Raw genomic sequence first — 11,547 nt, forward strand, 5'->3', positions numbered from 1 at the left:
CACCACCACCGGCTTTCAACAGGCCAGCCTCCCTTCTCCACCTGCAGGCACCACCACCGGCTTGCTGAACACCAGCCTCCCCTCTCCACCTGCAGCCACCACCATCGGCTTGCTGAACACCAGCCTCCCCTCTCCACCTGCAGCCACTACCATCGGCTTGATGACCACCATCACCCTCTCTCCACTTGCAGGAACCACCATTGGCTTTTACAACATCTGGAAGAAGATATAACATCGCCTGCAGGAACCATCATCATCTTCTTTCGACACACTGAGTGCATCCAGTTTCCAGCTCGGACCGTTAGAGTCTCCATCCACTAAGAACAGCGCCTGAGATCACCATCGAAGCCACTTCACTAAGTTTTACATTTAGTTTAACTTTTTTATACAATTCACCATTTTTCTTTAATGTTTTCTTGTTTTCATCTTGTGTGTAACTAGTTCTGAAACACGATAAGTTAGTTTTTTTCTTTTCTATTTTTATTATCCCTCTGCAGTGTCCACCATCCACCTCCGATCTCCACCTGCAGCCACCACCATCTGCTGGCTAAAATCCAGCCTTCGGTCTCCACCTGCAGGCACCACCATCGGCTTGCAAAAACCAGCCTCCCCTCTCCACCTGCAGCCACCACCATCGGCTTGCAAAAACCAGCCTCCCCTCTCCACCTGCAGCCACCAACATCGGCTTGCAGAAGGCCAGCCTCTCGTCTCCACCTGCAGACACCACCATCGGCTTGCAAAACACCAGCCTCCCCTCTCCACCTGCAGCCACCACAATCGGCTTGCTGAACACCAGCCACCCACCTGCAGCCACCACCATCGGCTTGCAAAACGCCAGCCTCCCCTCTCCACCTGCAGCCACCACCATCGGCTTACAAAAGGCCAGCCTGCTGTCTCCACCTGCAGCCACCACCATCGGCTTGAAAACACCAGCCTCCCCCCTCCACCTACAGCCACCACCATCAGCTTGCAAAAGGCCAGCCTGCTGTCTCCACCTGCAGCCACCACCATCGGCTTGAAAACACCAGCCTCCCCCCTCCACCTACAGCCACCACCATCGGCTTGCAATAGGACAGCCTCCCGTCTCCACCTGCAGCCACCACCATGGGCTTGCAGCAGGCCAGCCTACCGTCTCCACCTGCATCCACGACCATAAGCTTGTTGTACACCAACCTCTCACCTGCAGCCACCACCATCGGCTTGAAAAACACCAGCCTCCCGTCTCCACCTGCAGCCACCACCACTGGCTTGCAGCAGGCCAGCCTCCCCTCTCCACCTGCAGCCACCACCACCGGCTTGTAAATGCCCAGCCTCCCGTCTCCACCTGCAGCCACCACCATCGGCTTGCAAAACACCAGCCTCCCCTCTCCACCTACAGCCACCACCATAAGCTTGTTGAACAACAGCCTCCCACCTGCAGCCACCACGATCGGCTTGCAAAAGGCCTGCCTCCCGTCTCCACCTGCAGCCACCACCATCGGCTTGCAAAAGACCAGCTTCCCCTCTCCACCTGCAGCTACCACCATCTGCTTTTTAAACACGAGCCTCCCACCTGCAGCCACCTCCATCGGCTTGCAAAACACCTGCCTCCCGTCTCCACCTGCAGCCACCACCATCGGCTTACAAAAGACCAGCTTCCCCTCTCCACCTGCAGCTACCACCATCTGCTTTTTAAACACGAGCCTCCCACCTGCAGCCACCTCCATCGGCTTGCAAAACACCAGCCTCCCTTCTCCACCTGCAGCCACCACCATCGGCTTGCAGAAGGCCAGCCTCCCCTCTCCACCTACAGCCACCACCATCGGCTTACGGAACACCAGTCTCCCGTCTACACCTGCAGCCACCACCATCGGCTTGCTGAACACCAGCCTCCTTCCTGCGGCCACTATCATCGGCTTGATGACCACCATCATCCCGTCTCCACTTGCAGGAACCACCATTGGCTTTTAAAACATCTGGAAGAAGATCTAACATCGCCTGCAGGAACCACCATCATCTTCTTTCGACACACTGAGTGCATCCAGTTTCCAGCTCGGACCGTTAGAGTCTCCATCCTCTAAGAATAGCGCCTGAGATCACCATCGAAGCCACTTCACTAAGTTTTACATTTAGTTTAACTTTTTAATAAATTCACCATTTTTCTTTAATGTTTTCTTCTTTTCATCTTATGTGTAACTAGTTCTGAAACATGATAAGTTAGTTTTTTTCTTTTCTATTTATATTATCCCTCTGCAGTGTCCACCATCCACTTTCGATCTCCACCTGCAGCCACCACCATCGGCTTGCTAAAATCCAGCCTCCGGGCTCCACATGCAGGCACCACCATCGGCTTGCAAAAACCAGCCTCCCTTCTCCACCTGCAGCCTCCACCATCTCCTTGCAAAACACCAGCCTCCCCTCTCCACCTACAGCCACCACCATAAGCTTGTTGAACACCAGCCTCCCACCTGCAGCCACCACGATCGGCTTACTGAACACCAGCCTCCCACGTGCAGCCACCACCATCGCCTTGCAGACGGCCAGCCTCCCCTCTCCACCACAGCCACCAGCATCGGCTTGCAAAAGACCAGCCTCCCCTCTCCACCTGCAGCCACCAACACCTGCTTGCAAAAGGCCAGCCTCCCTTCTCCACCTGCAGCCACCACCATCAGCTTGCAAAAGGCCAGCCTCCCCTCTCCACCTGCATCCACCACCACCGGCTTGCAACAGGCCAGCCTCCCGTCTCCACCTGCAGCCACCACCATCGGCTTGGAAAAGGCCAGCCTCCCCTCCCCAGCTGCAGCCACCACCATCGGCTTGCAGAAGGCCAGCCTCTTGTCTCCACCTGCAGCCACCACCATCTGCTTGCAAAACACCAGCCTCCCCTCTCCACCTGCAGCAACCACCATAAGCTTGTTGAACACCAACCTCCCACCTGCAGCCACCACCATCGGCTTGCAACAGGCCATCCTCCCCTCTCCACCTGCAGCCACCACCACCGGCTTGCAACAGGCCAGCCTCCCCTCCCCACCTGCATCCACCACCACCGGCTTGCAACAGGCCAGCCTCTTGTCTCCACCTGCAGCCACCACCATCTGCTTGCAAAACACCAGCCTCCCCTCTCCACCTGCAGCCACCACCATCGGCTTACTGAACACCAGCCTCCCCTCTCCACCTACAGCCACCACCATCGGCTTGCAAAAGGTCAGCTTCCCCTCTCCACCTGCAGCCTCCACCATCGGCTTGCAAAACACCAGCCTCCCCTCTCCACCTGCAGCCACCACAATCGGCTTGCTGAACACCAGCCACCCACCTGCAGCCACCACCATCGGCTTACTGAACACCAGCCTCCCCTCTCCACCTACAGCCACCACCATCGGCTTGCAGCAGGCCAGCCTCCCCTCTCCACCTGCAGCCACCACCACCGGCTTGTAAATGCCCAGCCTCCCCTCTCCACCTGCAGCCACCACCATCGGCTTGCAAAACACCAGCCTCCCCTCTCCACCTACAGCCACCACCATAAGCTTGTTGAACAACAGCCTCCCACCTGCAGCCACCACGATCGGCTTGCAAAAGGCCTGCCTCCCGTCTCCACCTGCAGCCACCACCATCGGCTTGCAAAACACCAGCCTCCTCTCTCAACTGCAGCCACCACCACCGGCTTGGAAAAGCCCAGCCTCCCGTGTCGACCTGCACCCACCACCATCTGCTTGCAAAACACCAGCCTCCCGTCTCCACCTGCAGCCACCACCCTAAGCTTGTTGAACACCAGCCTCCCACCTGCAGCCACCACCAAGTTTTACATTTTGTTTAACTTTTTTATACAATTCACCATTTTTTATTAATGTTTTCTTGTTTTCATCTTATGTGTAACTAGTGCTGAAACACGATAAGTGAGTCTTTTTCTTTTCTATTTATATTATCCCTCTGCAGTGTCCACCATCCACCTTCGATCTCCACCTGCAGCCACCACCATTGGCTTGCAAAATCCAGCCTTCGGTCTCCACCTGCAGGCACCACCATCGGCTTGCAAAAACCAGCCGCCCCTCTCCACCTGCAGCCACTTTCGGCTTGCAAAACACCAACCTCCCCTCTCCACCTGCAGCCACCAACATCGGCTTGCAAAACACCAGCCTCCCCTCTCCACCTGCAGCCACCACTATCGTCTTGCAAAACACCAGCCTCCCCTCTCCACCTGCAGCCACCACGATCGGCTTGCTGAACACCAGCCTCCCACCTGCAGCCACCACCATCGTCTTGCAAAACACCAGCCTCCCCTCTCCACCTGCAGCCACCACCATCGGCTTGCAAAACACCAGCCTCTCGTCTCCACATGCAGCCACCACCATCGGCTTGCAGAAGGCCAGCCTCCCCTCTCCACCTGCAGCCACCACCACCGGCTTGCAATTGGCCAGCCTCCCGTCTCCACCTGCAGCCACCACCATGGGCTTGCAGCTGGCCAGCCTCCCGTCTCCACCTGCAGCCACCACCACCGGCATGCAAAAGGCCAGCCTCCCCTCTCCACCTGCAGCCACCACCATCAGCTTTTTAAACACCAGCCTCGCACCTGCAGCCACCACCATCGGCTTGCAAAACACCAGCCTCCCGTCTTCACCTGCAGCCACCACCATCGGCTTTCAGCAGGCCAGCCTCCCTTCTCTACCTGCAGCCACCACCACCGGCTTGCTGAACACCAGCCTCCCCTCTCCACCTGCAGCCACCACCATGAGCTTTTTAAACACCAGCTTCCCACCTGCAGCCACCATCCTCAGCTTGCAAAACACCAGCCTCCCGTCTCCACTTGCAGGAACCACCATTGGCTTTTAAAACATCTGGAAGAAGATCTAACATTGCCTGCAGGAACCACCATCATCTTCTTTCGACACACTGAGTGCATGCAGTTTCCAGCCCGGACCGTTAGAGTCTCCATCCACTGGGACAGCGCCTGAGATCACCATCGAAGCCACTTCACTAAGTTTTACATTTTGTTTAACTTTTTTATACAATTCACCATTTTTCTTTAATGTTTTCTTGTTTTCATCTTATGGGTAACTAGTGCTGAAACACGATAAGTGAGTTTTTTTCTGTTCTATTTATATTTTCCCTCTGCAGTGTCCACCATCCACCTCCGATCTCCACCTGCAGCCACCACCATCGGCTTACAAAAATCCAGCCTCCGGTCTCCACCTGCAGGCACCACCATCGGCTTGCAAAAACCAACCTCCCCCTCTCCACCTGCAACCACTTTCGGCTTGCAAAACACCAGCCTCCCCTCTCCACCTGCAGCCACCACCATCGGCTTGCAAAAACCAACCTCCCCTCTCACCTGCAGCCACCACCATCGGCTTGCAAAAGGCCAGCCTCGCGTCTCCACCTGCAGCCACCACCATCGGCTTGCAAAACACCAGCCTCCTCTCTCAACTGCAGCCACCACCACCGGCTTCCAAAGGACCAGCCTCCCGTGTCGACCTGCACCCACCACCATCTGCTTGCAAAACACCAGCCTTTCGTCTCCACCTGCAGCCACCACCATGGACTTGCAGGAGGCCAGCCTCCCGTCTCCCCCTGCAGCCACCACCACCGGCTTGCAAAAGCCCAGCCTCCCGTCTCCACCTGCAGCCACCACCATCAGCTTGCAAAACACCAGCCTCCCTTCTCCACCTGCAGCCACCACCCTAAGCTTGTTGAACACCAGCCTCCCACCTGCAGCCACCACCAAGTTTTACATTTAGTTTAACTTTTTTATACAATTCACCATTTTTCTTTAATGTTTTCTTGTTTTCATCTTATGTGTAACTAGTTCTGAAACACGATAAGTGAGTTTTTTTCTGTTCTATTTATATTTTCCCTCTGCAGTGTCCACCATCCACCTCCGATCTCCACCTGCAGCCACCACCATCGGCTTGCTGAAATCCAGCCTCCGGTCTCCACCTGCAGGCACCACCATCGGCTTGCAAAAACCAACCTCCCCTCTCCACCTGCAGCCACTTTCGGCTTGCAAAACACCAGCCTCCCCTCTCCACCTGCAGCCACCACCATCAGCTTGCAAAAACCAACCTACCCTCTCTACCTGCAGCCACCAACATTTGGCTTGCAGAAGGCCAGCCTCTCGTCTCCACCTGCAGCCACCACCGTCTGCTTGCAAAACACCAGTCTCCCCTCTCCACCTGCAGCCACCACGATCGGCTTGCTGAACACCAGCCTCCCCTCTCCACCTGTAGCCACCACCATCGTCTTGCAAAACACCAGCCTTCCCTCTCCACCTGCAGCCACCACGATCGGCTTGCTGAACACCAGCCTCCCACCTGCAGCCACCACCATCGGCTTGCAAAACACCAGCCTCTCGTCTCCACGTACACCCACCACCGTCGGCTTGCAGAAGGCCAGCCTCCCCTCTCCACCTGCAGCCACCACCACCGGCTTGCAATTGGCCAGCCTCCCGTCTCCACCTGCAGCCACCACCATGGGCTTGCAGCTGGCCAGCCTCCCGTCTCCACCTGCAACCACCACCACCGGCATGCAAAAGGACAGCCTCCCCTCTCCACCTTCAGCCACCACCATAAGCTTGTTGAACACCAGCCTCCCACCTGCAGCCACCACCATCGGCTAGCAACAGGCCTGCCTCCCGTCTCCACCTGCAGCCACCACCATCGGCTTGCAAAACACCATCCTCCCGGCTCCACCTGCAGCCACCACCACCGGCTTGCAAAAGGCCAGCCTCCCGTCTCCACCTGCAGCCACCACCACCGGCTTGCAAAAGCCCAGCCTCCCGTCTCCACCTGCAGCCACCACCAACTGCTTGCAAAACACCAGCCTCCCCTCTCCACCTACAGCCACCACCATAAGCTTGTTGAACACCAGCCTCCCACCTGCAGCCACCATCCTCAGCTTACAAAAGGCCAGCCTCCCCTCTCCACCTGCAGCCACCACCATTGGCTTGCAAAAGGCCAGCCTCCCCTCTCCACCTGCAGCCACTTTCGGCTTGCAAAACACCAGCCTCCCCTCTCCACCTGCAGCCACCACCATCGGCTTGCAAAAACCAACCTCCCCTCTCCACCTGCAGCCACCAACATCGGCTTGCAGAAGGCCAGCCTCTCGTCTCCACCTGCAGCCACCACCGTCGGCTTGCAACACACCAGCCTCCCCTCTCCAGCTACAGCCACCACGATCGGCTTGCTGAACACCAGCCTCCCCTCTCCACCTGCAGCCACCACCATCGTCTTGCAAAACACCAGCCTCCCCTCTCCACCTGCAGCCACCACGATCGGCTTGCTGAACATCAGCCTCCCACCTGCAGCCACCACCATCGTCTTGCAAAACACCAGCCTCCCCTCTCCACCTGCAGCCACCTCCATCGGCTTGCAAAACACCAGTCTCTCGTCTCCACGTGCAGCCACCACCGTCGGCTTGCAGAAGGCCAGCCTCCCGTCTCCACCTGCAGCCACCACCACCGGCTTGCAATTGGCCAGCCTCCCGTCTCCACCTGCAGCCACCACCATGGGCTTGCAGCTGGCCAGCCTCCTGTCTCCACCTGCAGCCACCACCACCGGCATGCAAAAGGCCAGCCTCCCCTCTCCACCTTCAGCCACCACCATAAGCTTGTTGAACACCAGCCACCCACCTGCAGCCACCACCATCGGCTTGCAAAACGCCAGCCTCCCATCTCCACCTGCAGCCACCACCATCGGCTTACAATACACCAGCCTCTCGTCTCCACCTGCAGCCACCACCACCGGCTTGCAGAAGGCCAGCCTCCCCTCTCCACCTGCAGCCACCACCACCGGCTTGCAATTGGCCAGCCTCCCGTCTCCACCTGCAGCCACCACCATGGGCTTGCAGCAGGCCAGCCTCCCGTCCCCACATGCAGCCACCGCCACCGGCTTGAAATAGGCCAGCCTCCCCTCTCCACCTGCAGCCACCACCACCGGCTTGCAAAAGGCCAGCCTGCTGTCTCCACCTGCAGCCACTACCATCGGCTTGCAAAACACCAGCCTCCCCTCTCCACCTACAGCCACCACCATCGGCTTGCAATAGGCCAGCCTCCCGTCTCCACCTGCAGCCACCACCATCGGCTTGCAAAAATCCAACCTCCCCTCTCCACCTGCAGCCACCACCATGGGCTTGCAGAAGGCCAGCCTACCGTCTCCACCTGCAGCCACCACCATGGGCTTGCAAAACACCAGCCTCCCGTCTCCACCTGCAGCCACCACCATCGGCTTGCAAAAACCAACCTCCCGTCTCCACCTGCAGCCACCAACATCGGCTTGCAGCAGGGCAGCCTCCCCTCTCCACCTGCAGCCACTTTCGGCTTGAAGGACACCAGCCTCCCCTCTCCACCTGCAGCCACCACCATCGGCTTGCATAAAACCAACCTCCCCTCTCCACCTGCAGCCACCAACATCGGTTTGCAGAAGGCCAGCCTCTCGTCTCCACCTGCAGCCACCACCGTCGGCTTGCAAAACACCAGCCTCCCCTCTCCACCTGCAGCCACCACGATCGGCTTGCTGAACACCAGCCTCCCCTCTCCACCTGCAGCCACCACCATCGTCTTGCAAAACACCAGCCTCCCCTCTCCACCTGCAGCCACCACCATCGGCTTGCTGAACACCAGCCTCCCACCTGCAGCCACCACCATCGTCTTGCAAAACACCAGCCTCCCCTCTCCACCTGCAGCCACCACCATCGGCTTGCAATACACCAACCTCTCGTCTCCACCTGCAGCCACCACCATCGGCTTGCAGATGGTCAGCCTCCCCTGTCCACCTGCAGCCACCACCACCGGCTTGCAATTGGCCAGCCTCCCGTCTCCACCTGCAGCCACCACCATGGGCTTGCAGCTGGCCAGCCTCCCGTCTCCACCTGCAGCCACCACCACCGGCATGCAAAAGGCCAGCCTCCCCTCTCCACCTTCAGCCACCACCATAAGCTTGTTGAACACCAGCCTCCCACCTGCAGCCACCACCATCGGCTAGCAACAGGCCTGCCTCCCGTCTCCACCTGCAGCCACCACCATCGGCTTGCAAAACACCAGGCTCTCATCTCCACCTGCAGCCACCACCATCTGCTGGCTAAAATCCAGCCTCCCCTCTCCACCTGCAGCCACCACCATCGGCTTGCTGAACACCAGCCTCCCCTCTCCACCTGCAGCCACCACCATCGGCTTGCACAACACCAGCCTCCCCTCTCCACCTGCAGCCACCACCACCGGCTTGCAAAAGGCCAGCCTCCCGTGTCCACCTGCACCCACCACCATTGGCTTGCAAAACATCAGCCTTTTGTATCCACCTGCAGCCACCACCATGGGCTTGCAAAAGGCCAGCCTCCCCTCTCCACCTGCAGCCACCACCATCAGCTTTTTAAACACCAGCCTCCCACCTGCAGCCACCACCATCGGCTTGCTGAACACCAGCCTCCCCTCTCCACCTGCAGCCACTACCATCGGCTTGCAAAAGGCCAGCCTCCCCTCTCCACCTGCAGCCACCACCATCAGCTTCTTAAACACCAGCCTCCCACCTGCAGCCACCACCATCGGCTTGCTGAACACCAGCCTCCCCTCTCCACCTGCAGCCACTACCATCGGCTTGATGACCACCATCACCCTGTCTCCACTTGCAGGAACCACCATTGGCTTTTACAACATCTGGAAGAAGATATAACATCGCCTGCAGGAACCATCATCATCTTCTTTCGACACACTGAGTGCATCCAGTTTCCAGCTCGGACCGTTAGAGTCTCTATCCACTAAGAACAGCGCCTGACATCACCATCGAAGCCACTTCACTAAGTTTTACATTTAGTTTAACTTTTTTATACAATTCACCATTTTTCTTTAATGTTTTCTTGTTTTCATCTTGTGTATAACTAGTTCTGAAACACGATAAGTGAGTTTTTTTCTTTTCTATTTTTATTATCCCTCTGCAGTGTCCACCATCCACCTCCGATCTCCACCTGCAGCCACCACCATCTGCTGGCTAAAATCCAGCCTCCGGTCTCCACCTGCAGGCACCACCATCGGCTTGCAAAAACCAGCCTCCCGTCTCCACCTGCAGCCACCACCATCGGCTTGCAAAAACCAGCCTCCCCTCTCCACCTGCAGCCACCACCATCAGCTTTTTAAACACCAGCCTCCCACCTGCAGCCACCACCATCGGCTTGCAAAACACCAGCCTCCCGTCTTCACCTGCAGCCACCACCACCGGCTTTCAACAGGCCAGCCTACCTTCTCCACCTGCAGGCACCACCACCGGCTTGCTGAACACCAGCCTCCCCTCTCCACCTGCAGCCACCACCATCGGCTTGCTGAACACCAGCCTCCCCTCTCCACCTGCAGCCACTACCATCGGCTTGATGACCACCATCACCCTCTCTCCACTTGCAGGAACCACCATTGGCTTTTACAACATCTGGAAGAAGATATAGCATCGCCTGCAGGAGCCATCATCATCTTCTTTCGACACACTGAGTGCATCCAGTTTCCAGCTCGGACCGTTAGAGTCTCCATCCACTAAGAACAGCGCCTGAGATCACCATCGAAGCCACTTCACTAAGTTTTACATTTAGTTTAACTTTTTTATACAATTCACCATTTTTCTTTAATGTTTTCTTCTTTTCATCTTGTGTGTAACTAGTTCTGAAACACGATAAGTGAGTTTTTTTCTTTTCTATTTTTATTATCCCTCTGCAGTGTCCACCATCCACCTCCGATCTCCACCTGCAGCCACCACCATCTGCTGGCTAAAATCCAGCCTCCGGTCTCCACGTGCAGGCACCACCATCGGCTTGCAAAAACCAGCCTCCCGTCTCCACCTGCAGCCACCACCATCGGCTTGCAAAAACCAGCCTCCCCTCTCCACCTGCAGCCACCACCATGGGCTTGCAGCAGGCCAGCCTCCCGTCCCCACATGCAGCCACCACCACCGGCTTGCAATAGGCCAGCCTCCCCTCTCCACCTGCAGCCACCACCACCGGCTTGCAAAAGGCCAGCCTGCTGTCTCCACCTGGAGCCACCATCATCAGCTTTTTAAACACCAGCCTCCCACCTGCAGCCACCACCATCGGCTTGCAAAACACCAGCCTCCCGTCTTCACCTGCAGCCACCACCACCGGCTTTCAACAGGCCAGCCTCCCTTCTCTACCTGCAGGCACCACCACCGGCTTGCTGAACACCAGCCTCCCCTCTCCACCTGCAGCCACCACCATCGGCTTGCTGAACACCAGCCTCCCCTCTCCACCTGCAGCCACTACCATCGGCTTGATGACCACCATCACCCTGTCTCCACTTGCAGGAACCACCATTGGCTTTTACAACATCTGGAAGAAGATATAACATCGCCTGCAGGAACCATCATCATCTTCTTTCGACACACTGAGTGCATCCAGTTTCCAGCTCGGACCGTTAGAGTCTCCATCCACTAAGAACAGCGCCTGAGATCACCATCGAAGCCACTTCACTAAGTTTTACATTTAGTTTAACTTTTTTATACAATTCACCATTTTTCTTTAATGTTTTCTTGTTTTCATCTTGTGTGTAACTAGTTCTGAAACACGATAAGTTAGTTTTTTTCTTTT

The 11,547-nt window shown here is 57.2% G+C and overlaps 1 protein-coding gene across 1 annotated transcript; it reads left to right on the forward strand.

The window, feature by feature from the left end:
* Positions 1–344: 344 nt before the first annotated feature.
* Positions 345–11,305, forward strand: LOC121628047 (mucin-2-like). Its single transcript, XM_041966947.1, has 3 exons — positions 345–368; positions 10,664–10,744; positions 11,121–11,305. Coding segments are annotated over exons 1-3 (267 nt in total). The 5' UTR covers positions 345–367.
* The last annotated feature ends 242 nt before the right edge of the window (positions 11,306–11,547 follow it).

Source organism: Melanotaenia boesemani, chromosome 17 (assembly GCF_017639745.1).
Source record: "Melanotaenia boesemani isolate fMelBoe1 chromosome 17, fMelBoe1.pri, whole genome shotgun sequence".
Lineage (NCBI taxonomy): Eukaryota > Metazoa > Chordata > Actinopteri > Atheriniformes > Melanotaeniidae > Melanotaenia > Melanotaenia boesemani.